The 18,044-nt window shown below is 42.7% G+C and overlaps 1 protein-coding gene across 3 annotated transcripts in view; it reads right to left on the bottom strand.

The window, feature by feature from the left end:
- Positions 1 to 18,044, bottom strand: part of LOC140199104 (galactosylgalactosylxylosylprotein 3-beta-glucuronosyltransferase 1-like) — a 69,534-nt gene that overhangs the window by 31,268 nt on the left and 20,222 nt on the right. For all 3 annotated transcript variants that reach the window (XM_072260624.1, XM_072260626.1, XM_072260625.1), the window contains one exon: positions 13,161 to 13,321. In XM_072260624.1, the coding sequence (XP_072116725.1) occupies positions 13,161 to 13,272 (112 nt within the window). In that variant the 5' untranslated portion in view covers positions 13,273 to 13,321. The remainder of the gene's footprint in view (positions 1 to 13,160; positions 13,322 to 18,044) is intronic.

The raw sequence follows: 18,044 nt of genomic DNA, 5'->3' as shown, positions 1-18,044 counted from the left end.
GCACATGATAAAATAGGCCAAAGTCAGTAAGGTTTTCTAAAGGGGAAATCTTGCCTGACAGATCTGTTGGAATTCTTTGAAGAAATAATAGGCAGAATAGACAAAAGAGACAAAGGATGTTATTTACTTGGATTTTCAGAACCCCTTTGAGAAGGTGCCACACACAAGGCTTCTCAACAAGATAACAGCCCATGGAATTATAGGAAAGATACCAGATGGAATAGAAGATTGGCTGACTGGCAGGAGGCAAACAGTAGGAACAAAGAGAGTCCTTTCCCGTTGTCCACTGGTGACCAATGGTCTTCAGCAGGGGATGGTATTGGGATCATTTTTTTCATGTTATATGTCACCAAATTGGATGATGGAATGATGATTTTGTGGTCAAGTTTGTACATGATACCAGTATAGCCGGAGGGGCAGGTAATGTGAAGGAAGCAGGGAGTTCGTAGAAGCACTTGGACAGATTGGGAGAATGGGCAAAGAAGTGACAGGTGGAATATAATGTTGGGAAGTGTATGGAAGGAATACAGAGATAGACTAATTTCTAGGTGGGAAGAAAATTCAAAAGTAGATGATGCAAAGGGAGATGAGAGCCCTTGTGCATGATTCCTTAATGGTTAGCTTATAGGTTGCGTTGGTAGGAAGGACACAAATACAATGTTAGCATTTGTTTCAAGAGGACTAAAATATAAGAGCAAGGATGTGATTCTGAAGCTTTATAAGACATTGGTTGGACCACACTTGGAATATTGTGAGCAGTTTTGGGTCCCTTATCTAAGAAAAGGTTTGCTGGCCTTGGAGAGTGTCCAGAGGAAGTTCACAAGAATGATTCTGGGAATTTAGGGGTTAATGTATGATGAGTATTTGATAGTTCTGGGCCTGTACTTGCTGGAGTTTAGAAGAATGGGGGGTGGGGGGGGGATCTCATTGAAACCTATCGAATATTAAAAGGGTTAGACAAAGTGGATGAGGAGAGGATGTTTTCTATAGTGGGGGAGTCTTGGACCAGAGGGCACAGCCTCATATTAGAGGGATGTTCATTTAGAACAGAGATGAAAAGGAATTTCTTTAGCTAGAGGGTGGTGAATCTGGAATTTATTGCCACAGATGATGATCGTTGCTAAGCCATTGAGTATATTTAATGCAGAACTTGAGAGGTTCTTGGTTAGTCAGGTTGTTAAAGAATAGAACATAGAACATAGAACAGTACAGCACATTACAGGCCCTTCGGCCCACAATGTTATGCCGACCTTCAAACCCTGCCTCCCATATAACCCTCCACCTTAAATTCCTCCATATACCTGTCTAGTAGTCTCTTAAACTTCATGGGTGTATCTGCATCCACCACTAACTCAGGCAGTGCATTCCACGCACCAACCACTCTCCGAGCAAAAAACCTTCCTCTAATATCCCCCTTGAACTTCTCACCCCTTACCTTAAAGCCATGTCCTCTTGTATTGAGCAGTGGTGCCCTGGGGACGAGGCGCTGGCTATCCACTCTATCTATTCCTCTTATTATTTTGTACAGCTCTATCATGTCTCCTCTCATCCTCCTTCTCTCCAAAAAGTAAAGCCCTAGCTCCCTTAATCTCTGATCATAATGCATACTGTCTAAACCAGGCAGCATCCTAGTAAATCTCCTCTGTACCCTTTCCAATGCTTCCACATCCTTCCTATAGTGAGGTGACCAGAACTGGACGCAGTACTCCAAGCGTGGCCTAACCAGAGTTTTATAGAGCTGCATCATTACATGGCGACTCTTCAACTCTATCCCTCGACTTATGAAAGCTAACACCCCATAAGCTTTCTTAACTACCATAGCTACCTGTGAGGCAACTTTCAGGGATCTGTGGACATGTACCCCCAGATCCCTCTGCTCCTCCACACTACCAAGTATCCTGCCATTTACTTTGTACTCTGTTTTGGAGTTTGTCCTTCCAAAGTGTAGCACCTCACACTTCTCCGGGTTGAACTCCATCTGCCACTTCTCAGCCCACTTCTGCATCCAATCAATGTCTCTCTGCAATCTTCAACAATCCTCTACACTATCTACAACACCACCAACCTTTGTGTCGTCTGCAAACTTGCCAACCCATCCTTCTACCCCCACATCCAGGTCATTAATAAAAATCACGAAAAGTAGAGGTCCCAGAACAGATCCTTGTGGGACACCACTAGTCATAATCCTCCAGTCTGAATGTACTCCCTCCACCACCACCCTCTGCCTTCTGCAGGCAAGCCAATTCTGAATCCACCTGGCCAAACTTCCCTGGATCCCATGCCTTCTGACTTTCTGATTAAGCCTACCATGTGGAACCTTGTCAATTATTAATCACCAGCCTATGATAATGCACATGTAATGATTTTATATGTTGCTGCTTTCATTCCGCTTCAGAAAACATTTTTTCTCAGACAGGTAAAATGAAGATGAAAAGTGTGCTTCTACCATCAGAACAGTAAGATAACTCCAAAGTCCTCAAGCCCATTGTGTTATTACATTTAACATCAAATGGATCCCTGCGGTCTTGCTCAGAGAATGTGACATGGAGGGTGGAATATCATTTTACTTCAAACTTTGCAAAGTTTTTCTGAGAAGTAGTGAAATGTTTTCCTGGGGAACATCAAAAATAGAGTCAGGAATCATCTATGCTCCCCTACCTGCCTTTGAACAGCTGAGTTAATGGGTATCAGGAGTCTGCCAGATATTTTGCAGTTTATTTCATTTTTGCTTCTCCTTCTGAGGAAATCTGCATCTTCACATTATACTTCATGACCTCAGGACACCTGGACTCTTCATTCAAAAGCAATATGATCACTGAGCTCCCTAACATAATGATAGCCACCACTGATGAAAATCTTAATTGGTCCAACTGCATAAATACAGTGGCTTCAAGAGTAGGTCAGTGGAAGAGTGGGTCTCAGCAGGGAAGAGAAAAAGATAAAAAGTAAATCTTCAGTTTAAAGAAGAGCACTACTCTGCATGCTACTGATGTAAAATCTGATAAAGATGAGAGTGACACAGAACTGGGTTGCCTTGAAATTTACAATGTGAAAACTAACAAGAATTAATCTGGTTATATAGCTTACACTTGAAGAGAATGGCAAATTAATTAAAGTGGAATTGAACACCAATTCGGCTGTTTTAGTGAAATGAGTGTGAATGGGATTTCAAAGATACTGAACTGAAGTCTGCAGATACCTAACTAAAAACTTCTACTGGAGAAAAGGAAATTCCTATGGGAATACAACAGTCAACAAGCCACATTAGGCTTGTATGTCGAAAAAACAGGAGGACCAGCATTGTGGGGCTGTGATTGGCAGAGGCAACTACAACTTGATTGGAGATCCACCCACTATTTGCATGCATATGCCCTGCAACAGAATCAACTGAAAGAAAATTAAGCATGGTACTGGATGATGCCACAGCAAAATTCAAGAAATGCATTGGAAGTCCAAACCTATGAAGAGTAAAATAGAGTTAAATGGAAATGCCACACCCAATCTTTACAAAGCCCATCTGGTTCCTTATACCACCCATGATAAAGAAGCTAGTGAGCAAGATCACATGGAGACCAAAGGAATTCTTTCCAAGGTTGTGTGGAGCCTATAGGCAATGCCACTTGTCCCAATAGCCAAGAAGGATGTGCCTGCCAGGATTTCTGGTGATTTTAAGGTCATTATCAACCCAGTACTGAGTCTGATCAAAACTTACTGCACGGGATAGAGAATATCTTTGCAAACCTTTCTGGAAGGAAACACTTCAGCTAAGTAGTCTGAGCTGAAGCCTACCTACAAATGGAGGTGGAAGAAGAGTCCAAAGTGTTTCTCACCATGAACACTCACAAAGGGACTTATCACTATAACAGGCTTGTTTTTGAAGTAGCAATTTCACCAGCGCTCTGGCAGAAAGCTATGGACTAGGAGCTGCAAGGATGCCCAGGCTCTCAGCGTTACCTGGGTGACAAGAAACATCTCCAAAATCTCAAGACAGCATTAAACAGATTGGAAGATTATGGTCTTAGAGCACGGCACAACAAATGTGAATCTTTAAACCAAGCATCGCCTACTGTGGTTACACCATTGATGCACAATGATTCAATGAGTGTGCTGAGAAATTTCAAACAGTGGTGGATGCCCCAAGGCCAAAGGATGTGTCACAATTACATTCCTTTTTAAGATTTGTCAATTACTATAACATGTTCCTGCTTATGTGAGAATACTGTTCTTGGGCAGTTCAGCATTCAACACCATAATTCTATTCAGGCTCGACAGGAAGCACAGAGACCTTGGCTTTGACCCTCTCTTGTGCAGCTGAATCCTGGACTTCCTGACAGATCACCAGCAAGTTGTAAGAGTGGACTCTCTCACCTCCACACCTCTGACTCTCAACACAGAAGCCCCTCAGGGCCGTATACTAAGTCCCCTCCTTTACTCCTTGTATACCCATGACTGTGTCACCACCCACAGCTCTAATCTGCTAATTAAATTTGCCAATGGCACTACATTCATTGGCCTAATCTCAAAGAATAAAGAGGTGGCCTACAAAGAAGAAGTCATCTCTCTGACAGTGGTGTCAAAAAAACAACTTCTCCCTCAATGTCACAAAAACAAAAGAGCTGGTTGTGGATTACAGAAGGAATGGAGTTGGGCTAACCCCTATTGACATAAATGGATCTGGGGTTGAGAGGGTAAACAGCTTTAAGTTCCTCGGCATCCACATCATCAAGGACCTCATGTGGTCTGTACACACCAGCTGTGTGGTGAAAAAGGCACAACAGCGCCTCTTTCACCTCAGACGGTTGAGGAAGTTTGGTATGGGCCTCCAAATCCCAATAATTTTCTATAGGGGCACAATTGAGAGCATCCTGACTGGCTGCATCACTGCCTGGTATGGGAACTGTACCTCCCTTAATCACAGGATTCTGCAGAGAGTGGTGCGGACAGTCCAGCGCATCTGTAGTTGTGAACTTCCCATTATTCAGGACGTTTACAAAGACAGGTGTGAAAAAAGGGCCCGAGTCACCCCAACCACAATCTATTCCAGCTGCTACCATCCGGGAAACGGTATCGCAGCATAAAAGCCAAGACCAACAGGCTCCAGGACAGCTTCTTCCACCAGGCCATCAGAATGATTAACTCGCGCTGATTTAAGTGTATTTCTATGTTACATTGACTGTTCTACTTATTATCAATTATTATAAATTACTATGATTACACATGGTACATTTAGACGGAGACGTAATGTAAAGATTCTATTCGTCATGTATGTGATGGATGTAAGAAATAAAGTCGATTCAATTCACCCTAGCTTCTGTGCTCCACCCCTTGGACTCATTTCTGCTGATCAGACTGAATGGGCAAGCAGTGTGAGGTTACTTTCCGAGAGGCAAGGGAAATGGTGACGTCAAACATTGTACTCACACATTACAATCCACATCATTCAGTGAAGCTTGCCCTTGAAGCCTCATAGCCTTTCAATCATATTCCTTTAAAGTTGTCAAGATAAATTACACACAAATTTACAGTGAGGATGAGAATGGTTTGGAGGGTGTAACCATTCCACCCAGTACTTTTATAGGAGAGAGTTTACCCTCATTACTAATCATCAACCCATGGTGTCCATTTCAATCCACAGAAGGGTGTTCCACTGACAGCAGCAGCATGATTGCAGAGATGGGCTCTGTTTCTTGGAGGACACAATTACAAGATCAAAAGCAAGAGGACAACCAATCCTGGAAATGCTAATTGGTTGTCCCGTTCGTCCTTGGAAAAGGAAATACCTGAACATTTTACAAAAGTGAACACCTCACTTGGCGTATTCTCTGCAATGTAAATTAAAAGCCTCCCTATTACTGCAGAAATGGTACAAAGGGAAACCAGAAAAGACTCACACTGTCTCAGGTGTACATGACAACCCAGAATGGCTGGAATGTGCAGCAGGAATTGCAGTTTCCCCATTTTTACCAGCACAGGGATGAACTTGTCCTCGACGGCGATTGTCTTATGTGGAAGTTCAGAGTTGCTGTACCAATCAGTCTGAGAGGGGAAGTGTTGGAGAGCTACATGCCATCATCTAGGCATGGTCAAAATGAAAATGTTGGCTTGATGCTTTGTCTAATGGTCTGGAATAAATCAAGCTGCTTGCCATGTGCTGCTTGGGAGGACAACACATCGAGAAGATGCCAAGAGCAGCACCTCTGCATCCCTGAGAATGGCCTGCATTGCCCTGATAGAGGATTCATGTCGATTTTGCCAGATCATTCATGGGCACAAATTTCTTGGTAGTAGTAGATGCAGCTACAAAGTGGCCAGAAGCCCCGATTATGTAGAAATATATCTGCAACCCTGAATTCTTTATGGATTTGTAACTTTTGTAAAATGTAATGTAATGAAATGGAGTCTATGAAATCCTAAGGTGCTTTGCTGGTTTGGGTGAGAAAACTTACAAGTGTGATTGTGCTATATGGGAACAAACTATTTTCTTTGATGACAGGCAATTTATTTTATGGCCAGAATGGATGTTTTGATAGCAGGGGAAACGGAATCGAGCTTCTAAAGATCAAATGTGAGAATGAGATAAGGAAAAAGATAACAGAGGAATGCAATGTTATGGAATGGAGCAACCTTGTAAAAGAAGTATAAAGGTACTTTGATTGAAACAGAAGATTGGAGTTATATTTCCAGAAGAAACTTGGCTAAAAGTATATCTCCCCTTGCAATTAAAATAACAAATGTGTTAATAATGTGATCCACTCTGAATTTGTTCTAGTTTCTTTCTTTATATTAGAAGACCTCGCTGGACAGTACATGACAACTACAGCCTTGCACACTGTTGATGTGTTAAGAAGTCTGTTCTCTAGGATTGTTTTTCAAGAACAATTAGTCAGTGACAATGGACCACAGTTTGTTGCAGGTCAGTTTAAAACAGTCATGAAAATGAATGGAATAAGACACATTCCATTCAGCTACAATGGCTTGAAGCAAGGTTTGTCCAGAGTTGAAAGAACGCACTGTGAGCAACATTAGCAGAGAACACTACACTGACACTGAATCAGAAGCTTGCCAATTTCCTTCTTGCATATTGCAATGCAGCATACTCCACAACCAACAATTTATCAGCTATGCCGTTCCCGGGTTGTCCATTGCACTTGCTCCTGGAGCTCGTCAAACCCAGTCTTAGGAGTATGCAGAACAAACAGCTGAGGCAAATTGAGGGCCCCTCAAACAAGAAGGTTTGATGTTTCACTCTTGGACAAGCAGTCCTTTCAAGGGACTACAAAAGTGATCAAAAGTGGGTCCTTGGAAAGATTAAGGATAGAATTGGACAACTGTACATTGGAGATTGCTTCTGATGTCATCTGGAGATGACACATCAATCAGTTGAGGAGACCAGAGTCACTTGTTAGAGAAGGAAGTTACCTAGAACTGTCTAGAGCCATTTCCTGTAGCCTGAGAGTCAACCTCCATAGAAGTGGCCTAAAAACCTGGGATTGTTTCAGAGCTGAATACCTCAACTGCCAAGCAGTGTGACAAGTCCCCCCCCCCACCCCCACCACCGGTCAGGAAAGATGTTATCCTACAAGAGTAAGAAATCCTCTACAGCGATTAAATCTTTAGGTTTGAATGGGACAATTTAAAATCTACTATGCTGTGGATGTCTGTATAGCAATTGTATTATATAGTATTCTGTGTATCTAAGCTGACTTGAGAGAAATACATTACATATCTAAGTTGACATACATTCTGCATTGAGTGGGAGTTTATAGCTAAGCATGGAGGAGTTTAGTTTATTTAATATTTTAGTATTATTTGAGTAATATTGTAAACTTATTGTTTGATAAAGCATTCTTTGTTTGTTTACATAATTTATTCCGGATGAAGTGTAGAAGTGTGTGAATAGCATACGTCATTATGCCACCACGTCATATGGGCACGTCTCAATAAAGAAAAAGCAACTAAGCACACACATCCTGGTTCCCATGTTTTTCTTTCAATTAGCTTCTGCAGTTACAATACATAACAGTTTTGACCAGGATACTGTATGTCAGTCTCTTGCTTTTCTTTGAATTGATGCTAAGGCAACCTTGAAGTCAGTCTCAGAGTGAAGAGGCATCATAGTTGAACATTGCATGACTTATCAGAGAGTGCAGCATTTCTTTCAAAGTACATCATTATCAGTGAGGATATTTTTGCTCAGATTCCAAAATTAGTTGCAGATCCTATTCAGGGGTGGCAGGGCTACACTAAGAGGTACAATTTATACATTTATATTTGAGGAAAGTTTCTGTCATGATAGCCTGACTGAATCTATCTTCATTCATGATATATTTTGTTTCTTGAGTTCTTGTAGCCAGATGAAACTTAAAGAACTTAACCTTGCAATTATTATTATTTTTACCATCTTTCCTGAATCAGATCTGTTTACAGTATTATTTGGATTTACGTATTTAAGGAATTGGGGCAAAGATGAGAAAGACAAATTTTACTACCTATCTTTAATTGCATTTGAGAAGATACTGGCTTCTTTTAGCTAGTTCTGTATGGTGAGGTTAACCCCACAATGCAGTTTGATAAGGGATTCCAGTATTTGAATTAAGTGATAATACAGACTAGAACTACATCTGCAAGTTGAGATATAATTGCCTTTGAATTTGTGCACTCCAAAGTCTTTAAGTGGTAAAAAAAAAGGCTCTAGTCCTTTCTCAGCATATATGACAGTAAAACTTTTCTCGGGCTTCCAGCTGGATACTGGTATCAATTATTACAGGTGTGTCTATGACAAACTCTGCCATCTTCTTCAGGGATAATGCCTGGGTATGTCTAGTCCAGTGGTATTTATACCTCCATGATCCATTGTTCCTGATTGGTTAGTCATCCAATCAGACTTCCACCCAAGAAGAGTTTATTCATCTTTAAGTGGTGTTGGGGAGTATTCATTGTGCGGTATATGGATTTTAGTAAAGTGTTTGACAAGTAGGCTCATTCAGAGAGCTGGGAGTCATGGGATCCAGGGAAACTTGGCTGTGTGGTTTCAGAACTGGCTTGTCCATAAGAAGGCAGAGGTGGGATTAGATAGAGCATATTCTGCTTGGAGGTTAATGACTAGTGGTGTTCCCTAAGGATCTGCTCTGAGATCTCTGTTCTTTGTAATTTTTATAATTCACTTGGATAAGGAAGATGAAGGGTGGGTTGGTAAGTTTGCAAATAACACGAAGGTTGGTGGTGTTGTAGATAGTGTAGAAAGTTGCTGTAGGTTGCAACTGACATTGATAGGATGCAGAGCTGGGCTGAGAAATGGCAGAGGGAGTTCAATCTGGAAAAGTGCAAAGTAATTCACTTTGCAAGGTCAAAATCGAAGGCAGAATACAGGGTTAATGACAGAATTCTGAACAGTGTGGAGGAACAGAGGGATCTTGGGGTTCATGTTCAAAGATACCTTAAAGTTGCAGTGGGGGTTGATAAGGTGGTTAAGAAGGCGTATGATGTATTTGCCTTCATTAGGCAGGGGATTGTGTTCAAGAACTGCGAGATAATGCTGCAGCTCTATAAAACTCCGGTTAGACCAGACTTCAGCTATTGTGTTCAGTTCTGGTTGCCTCATTATAGGAAGCATGTAGAAGCTTTAGAGAGGGTGTAGAGGAGACTTACCAGAATGCTGCCTAGATTAAATAGCATGTCCTGTGAGGACAGGTTGAGTGAACTAGGGATATTTACTTTGGAGTGATGAGAAGTGGCATGATGGAGATGTACAAGGTGATAAGAGGCATTGATCAAGTGGACAGTTAGAGACCTCTTCCCGGGACAGAAATGGCTATTACAAGGGGGTATAACTTTAAGGTGTTTGGTAGAAAGTATAGGGGGTATTTTAGAGGTAAGCTTTATTACACAGAGAGTTGTGGGTGTATGGAACACTCTATAAGGTGTGCTAGTAGAAGCAGATACATAAGGGACATTTAAGAGATTCTCTGATAGCCACACAGATTGAAGAAAAATGGGCGATTATGTATGAGGGAGGGGTTACATTGATTTTGGAGTGGGTTAAAGAGTCGGCACAACATTGTGGCCAGGGGGCCTGCACTGTTTTGAACTCTTCTGTGTTCTATTTTCTATGTTCAATTACTGGCCAGTTTTAGTATGTAATGCAGTTCATGCAATCTATGTAAGCATTCTGCATCTTTGTCCAAATTTAGAGCAGTGCTTTACAACAACAAGATATTCCAACCATTGTCTGTCCACCGTCTCTTCTACTGCTATAAACAAGCCAAACCCAGGTTGGAAGAGCAATACTTAATATTCCTAATGGGTAGCCTTCATCCCAATGGCATGAACATTGATTTCTCTAACTTCCAGTAATTACTATCCCCTCCCTCCTTCCCTGTCTTTCCATTCCCCATATCTTTTTTATCCCTTCTCTTCACCTCACCTACCTATCAGCTCCATCTGGTCCTATCATATTCTTCTTCTTCAGCCCTTTACCTCCTCCACCTATTCCCTCCCAGCTGCTTTCTTCATCCCCCTCCCTCACTCACTCACCTTCCCCCTCACCTGGTCTCACTTATGAATTGACACATACTCTTTTCCCTCTCTCCACTATCCCCACCGCCCCTCCTTATTCTGACTTCTTGCCCCCTTCATTCAAGTTTTGATGAAGGTTCTTGAGCTGGAATGCCAACTGTTTATTCCTCTCTATAGATGCAGCCTGACTTGTTGAATTTCTCCAGCATTTTTTACATCCATCTAAATGCATTCGCTGATCTCAGACTAAGTTTTAAAATATAGTTCTCAAGCTCACTTGCATCGTCCTGCTTCTTTAGGACTGATGCAATGGAACATTCCTCTTCAGGGATTACAGAAATGGATTCCAGTTAACTGGGCCATCGGTTAATTCAGACAACTACTTATTTGGGACAAAAACCAATCAAGAAAATAGCCAGGATCTCCTTCATTTATTTGGGACTCTGTGCTGCTTAATTGGTCAGGAGAATTTTGCTGAACATTTTCCTACTAGCGTCAGTCATCTGCACTTCTGAGGCTGTTAGCCACTACACTGTGCTTAGAGTGCACTATTTTTTAAATGGCATCAGTTGTGTGTGTTTGTGTTCAAAAATTAGTGATTTTTGTCACTGATAGTTGCAGGGAAATAAGCAGCAAGACAATTCAGAACTGTTTTGCTCACTGCAGTTTCCAGAAAGCTTAGAGATGCAAGAGTGAAAATGAAATGATTTCACTTCTTCAGCAGGTTAGGAACTATGAAGAATTTGAAGATATCAACAATCCTTCTGAATGTTGCAATGAAGATGAAGATTTGGGCGATGCAACAGTTTCTGACTGTCATCGGGCACATGCACGTGTGTGGCCTTTAGACACTACACCATGCTAAGAACAAACGGTTTTTAAACAGCATCCGTTGTGTCTGCTTGTGTTATGTTTGCTCCGACTAATGCTGAAATAAAAAGTGGTGAGCTTTGACAGTACTTCATACAGGAAGACAATGAAGGCAGTCCATTATCTGCACTAGGTATCTGCACTGATTTTGTTCATATACAGCCAATCAAAAGAACATGCCAGCTTGCACTGTATGAATTCCTCCGTCGCTAACTATTAAGAACTAATACAGAGTTTTATCATACTGTAATAATATTGGTAGTGTTCTAATTTGTTCTTTATTTCACTTAAGTACATAATTCGTTACTCAGTTAAATGTTTGTGTGACTTTTTAAACTTTTTCCATGAAATGTCTCCTAATTGGGTCAGCCACTTAATTGGACCAAAATGTACTGGTTCCGATCTGCCTCAATTAACCAGAATCCACCAAACACTGCTGTGTCAGAAGGTAATTTGAGCCAAAGATAGCATTACCATTTGGGCACTGATCCCCTTGGTACTGAGAAGGAATTGTTTCATGATATTGAAAGTTATCTTGTGTCTTCACCTTTGACATTGACAGGAACTTTTATTTCTGAAGTTAACCTCTAAATTTTCAATCGAAGCACACAAATATTGTTCTCTCTTTTTTTTAGAATTGGTATACTTAGCTTAAATCAAATAACCTCAGGAAAGATTTTGTCAAAACGTATGACTCTTCCTAGCAAAACCCAGGCTCATTGGGAAGTTATCAGGCAGCATCCAGCATACAAGGGAACTGACACAGCTTTCATCAGATTTATTTGTTTTAGGCCCACAGGACAGCCTAGAAACAGGCCCAGTGGCCCACCGCGTCTATGCTAATCATCATGCTCATTGTTACTAATTCCACTTCTCTGCATTAACTCCATATCCATCTATGCTATGCTCATTCAGGCATCTGTCCAGATGCCTCTTAAATGTTGTTATTGTTCCTGCCTTCTCCACCTCCTCTGGCAGCACATTTTGGGTGAAAAACTTACCCCTGGAACCCCTTTAAACCTATGTCCTCTCGTTTTCGATATCCCTACCATGGGAAGCAGACTCTGGCTGTCTACACTCCCTGTACGTCTCATGATATTGTAGACATCTATCATGTCACCTCTCAGCCTACCTCACTACAGGTACATCACACCCAGTTATAATTCAAGTCTTCCAATCTTGACAATATTCGAGTTCATCTTTACTGTATCGTCTCCAGTTTAATCACATCTTTCGTAGTATGGTGACTAGAACAGTATACAGTATTCCAATCAATGTCATGTAATGTATCATTTCTACACTTGACCGATGAAGTCAAGCAGTTATGCTCCTTCTTCACCATCCTCTCTACCTGTGTTGCCACTTTAAGAGAAGCGTACTTGCACTCCAAGGTCTCTCTGTTCAATAACACTACCCAGGGCTCTGCCATTCTCTGTGTTTATACCACCCTGCTTTTTGCTTCCCAAGCTCCGTCACTTTATATTATTTATATATCTATTTAGAAGTTCAGCATGGTGACAGGACCTTCTGACCTAACGAGCCCACTCCACCCAGTTATACTTCTCTGACCAATTAACCTACTAACCCATATGTCTTAGGCATGTGGGAGAAAACCAGAGCACCCAGAGGAAACACACACAGTCATGGGGGCAAACGTTTAAACGTTTATATTTAAAATGTACTCTACTACCTACTGGCCAGGAACAAGAAGGAAGCATTAATTCATGGCTAATGAATACTGTCAATTTACACAAGAACACAATGATTTCACCTACTTCTCTTAATGGCAAAATAAAAATCCCTCGAATTCTGATGCCAGATTGTTAAGAGTATGGTCCAGGGTAAGACGATGAGGATTGCGGTGAGAAGATTTCTTCGCCTTGGCATTTTGTTGGGAACTCACTGTAGGAAAAGTGCCTCATTTCTTCATCTATACCTTCAAGAAGAACAGAAGAATAATATTACAGATGGAGACTTGCTTGTATCTAGTGTTCGTTCAGTGTAATCAAATACACTGAAAATAAAAAATGAGTAGATTAACAAAAATTACAATGACTAACAGCCAAGAACTTAAACAAGAAAAAATCTGCAGATGCTGGAAATCCAAGAAACGTGCACAAAATGCTGGAGGAATTCAGCAGGTCAGGCAGCATCTATGGAAAAGAGTGCAGTTGACGCTTCGGGCCAAAACCCTTTGGCAGGACCCTTTGGTATGTTCTGCCAAAGGGTTTCGGCCCGAAACGTTGACTGTACTCTTTTCCTAAATGTTGCCTGGCCTGCTGAATTCCTCCAGCATTTTGTGCGTGTGGCCAGGAACTTGTGTAATACAATAACATGCTCATGTATATTGGGTTCATATTACATTTAGATTTATGCTTTGAAGAAAGGACCTGCATTTATGTGACTTCATAACTTTGAAGTCCAGGATGTATTATTGTCAATGAGTATATTTACCATTGTACTGTCCATCAGATTTGGACACTACAATGTCCTGCAAACAATTATTAGCAATATGACTATATCATGATTTAGCGATGGTGGCTGGAACATTCCATTAGTGGATATTCCAGAAAAACACAGGACCCATATTCAAAGTGACTGAGAAGAGATTATTATGCACAGTTCTAAGACAGGGGGAAAAGGTTGAATCAAGATGTTCAGAGGTTACAGGATGAATTAGTAACGAAATTAAGTTCAGAATCAGATTTAATATCACTGGCATATGTTGTGAAATTTGTTGTTTTGTGACAGCAGTACAGTAGTGTTAAAATGGTTGTGTCACACTGGCGGGGCATTGGGAGCAAGGGTGGACCCAAATGCAAGACACATCTTGTGAGGTTACAGATTTAGTTTATTGTTCGATACCAGGAGAGCAAGGCACGAGCAGGAAATAGCGAACTGGACAAGGACTCAGGATTACGACTAGGCTGGGACCAAGGGTCTGGGCTTGTACTCGAAATCGGCTCCCAGAACTAGAGGAGACATGAAGAGGCTAGAGTATGGACTCCGAGCCCGAGACTGGGCAAGGACCCAGTGCCTGGGTCTTGCTTCGGGCTCGGACCCCAGAACCAGGCATAGACATGACATGGGCTAGGGACAGGAGGAACATGGAAAACAGAGCCTCAGTCTCGGGAGAGCAGGTACATGGAACCATGGACACATACACAGAACACAGAGTCGGGACCCCTCGTTGGGTACAGGACATAGTGCCGGGACTCATACACAGAACAGAGAGCCAGGACCCCTCCTTGGGTACAAGACATAGGGCTGGGACTCATGACCCTCCGCGGGGCACGGCAAGACGGCCTGACTTACCCCACGGAGGCGAGGACGAGACGAGACAAGACATGACTCTCCACGGGACAAGGGCAAGATGGCCAGACTTACCCCACGGAGGTGAGGACAAGACAAGACAGAAGATGACCCCCCGCGGGGCAATGGCAAGACAGCCTGACTTACCCCACCGAGGCAAGGACCAGATAAGACAAGACACGACCCCCCACGGAGCATCAGCAAGACGGCCTGACTTACCCCACTGAGGCAAGGACAAGACAAGACAAGATCAACACGAATGAACACCAGACAGTACCTACCTAGCTCCGGCGATGGAACTAGACTGAAGTGCAGGCGGGGGCTGCAGACGAGGGCTAGGGGCGAGGGGGGCACCGAAGGGATTCAGACAAGGGGGTAGGACAGGAATCACAGACCTCCAGGGCCAGGACTTGACTCAGAACAGGGAAGCCGCCAGGGCCAGGACTTGACTTGGTACTTGAATGCCGCCAGGGCCAGGACTTGACCTTGGTACTTGAATGCCGCCAGGGCCAGGACTTGACTTGATACTTGAATACCACTGGAGCCAGGACTTAACTTGGATCCTCCGGGTAGTGGCGAGCTCTCGACTCGACCAGGGAGCAGTAGACAGTGGTTCTTGATTCCCTCTAGCGGGTTAACTGATGGACCCACCTCGGTGAGGAAACTTTGCAGGCTCGCTTTGGCGAGGTAACTGGACAGGGTTGCTCCGGTGAGGAGAGTCAAATTACCGGCACTCGTTTCGGCAGGGACTAGGCTTGCTCCGGCCAGATGACATCGGCACACCGTACCTTGGATGACTTTGCAGACGCTCCCGCGCTGAACGGCTGAAAGCCGGAGACTATAGACTACCGGTTCAGCCGAGTGTTAATTGCTTCTAATCACCAAAGTCGAGGGACACGGGAAAACAGGGAATCAACGGTCCGGATCTTAACATAAACAAGGTAAATTTAAAGGGACCCCGATCCGGACCATGACAGGTTGTGGTGATACATCTAGAGTGGTAGTGTAGTAGGTAGTGCTTGTCGCTCTCACTTGCAGCTTCCACCACTGGCTAGCAGTCTTGCAAAAAGGAGAGTTGAATGCATAAGTCTCTCCCTGCCAGTACATACCAAGCCTCACGTCGTGCCTCCTTGCTGGCGACGCATGGAAATTGGAGTCAGGCTGAACTACAGAGAACGGGGAGGAGGTCTGGCTCCTGCACACGTGGCACACAGGCCCACCGGTGTGTGGATACGCCCTGGTGCTCATGAACCAGATCCCCAACGATGGATAAATAGCATCACTGCCTTGTGGGCAGCCTCGGGTGAGCCGAAGTCTACAGGCGTAAACCCAGACTGCAAATCCAGAGTGGAGCCCCTCAGTTGGGTGGGCCTCATTGAACTTCCTTCCAGCAGTTCCTGCAGCCAAGCCGGTGCCAAACATTTTGCTTCATTACCTTTCCTTTGGACTACACTGGCAAGACCAAGAGGGGGATCTTGACAACTGGGCATCTTCATAATTCACTTTGTAGGAAGCAATGTCCTGCAAATGTTGACAGTGCTGATGTGCATCCAATTCCATCTCCAATTTCAATCGGAATTGCTTTCTTGCCTTAAGAATAGTCTTCCATTGGTCGTATCCGGACTTCTTTTATCTTTCTAGATCGCCTGTCTTGAATGCCACAGATCTGGCCCTCAGTAGTCTAAGAATGTCTTGGTTCATCCATGGCTTTAAGTCTGGATATGTCCGCTATGTTCTTGAAGACACACACTCATCCACACAGGTTTTGATGAAGCCGGTGACAACTGTGGCGCTTTCATTCAGACTCAAACATGAAGGCCTAAATATTGTTCAGCCCACTGACTCGAAGCACTTCTCCGCCTCTCTTGACCCTCACCACTAATGCTGCAGTCTTTCGTCTCTGCCTAAATTTGATGAGTATGAAAGGGCCAGTGAAGGAGGCGATTCATATTGATCCACAAAGATGCAGCATAGATCTGAACGGATAAAGGGCCTCCTTCTCTGCTTCAACAATCCCAGGAATCTGTTCATCCCTTGACTGTCCCATGATATAACTCCTCCAGGTACAGTAACAAAGGATATTATCACAGTTATGTAGTGGTTAGTGCAATGCTTTACAGCACCTGCTGTAAGATCAGGGTTTGATTCTTGCTGCTGTCCCTAAGGAGTTTGTACGCTCTCCCTGTGACCACATGAGTTTCCTCAGGGGGTCCAGCCTCCTCGCACATTCGGAAAATGTACGGTTAGGGTTAGTGAGTTGTGGGCATGCTAGACCGGCACCAGAGGTGTGACCGCACTTCTGAGCTGCCAAACACAATCTTCACTGATTTTAATTCATGCAAACTATACATTTCACTAAATGTTTCAATGCACATGTGACAAACAAAACAAATCTTTTCTCTTTCACACTACTGAAAACAAACACATATATGTATTATAAAATAACCCATAAAATATTTCTTTAATTGGCGTCCAACTAAAGCTTATTTCTCTTTCAACTCAGGCTCGGAAATTGGAAAGTGTTGTGACGGCTAATGTTGCACTTAAATAGAAATGTGGAGACGACTGATTAGACTTTGATAAGATTCACATAATTTTATTGTAATTAAAGATTTATTTCATTAAACTTTGAGAATAATTCTGACAACTAAGCAGTGGCATGCCTAATATTGTTGAGTTGATTACCAAGTGAAGCATTTGGGTCTTCAAAGACTTTTATCATAGTTTGAGAGCGATCTGACTTCTGTGTGTAACAGTAAACATTCAAACTGTTCATCATTCACAGTGCAAAGCTTTTGAAATAGTTGAGAATTGAAAGCAAAGGACTTGATTTTGTGATGACAGTAATTAATGATTTGTGCAACCACTCACTTAGGACTTTTGTGGCAAGATGTTGTCTGTGCATTAAACAGTGGATGGTAAATACGTTAGGTGCAGCTTTTTTCAAAAAAGTAATGACCCCACGGTGGTGTCTTGTCAATGATGATGCCCTTTCTGTTGCACAAACAAGAGCTTTCAAATGCCTCAACAACTATAACACTCTTCGAGCAAAGTCTAAGTAAACGGTGGGTTAACAAGAGATCAGGTGATTATGTCATCATTGTAATCAATTATGAGGCACTGAGGATCAAATACTTACAATAACTGTAATGGCCTGGTTAAGATTTCTATTACTATGCCCTAGGTATTTTATGTTAGCAGTTTTCTGCGAAAGCGGTATGTCCTGCTGGTAGAATGTTTTGGCTAAAGATAAGAAGCCCTGCTGTTCAGTTTAGGAATGTTGTGTCAGCCAGTCAGGATGGTGAGATCTGGAGAAGGTTCCAGAGAGGCAGGACAAAGGGAGTTTT

Source organism: Mobula birostris, chromosome 6, assembly GCF_030028105.1.
Source record: "Mobula birostris isolate sMobBir1 chromosome 6, sMobBir1.hap1, whole genome shotgun sequence".
NCBI classification, from domain to species: Eukaryota; Metazoa; Chordata; class Chondrichthyes; order Myliobatiformes; family Myliobatidae; genus Mobula; species Mobula birostris.
Note: the sequence above shows the minus strand (reverse complement) of the source record. Positions and strands in the feature narration are given on the sequence as shown.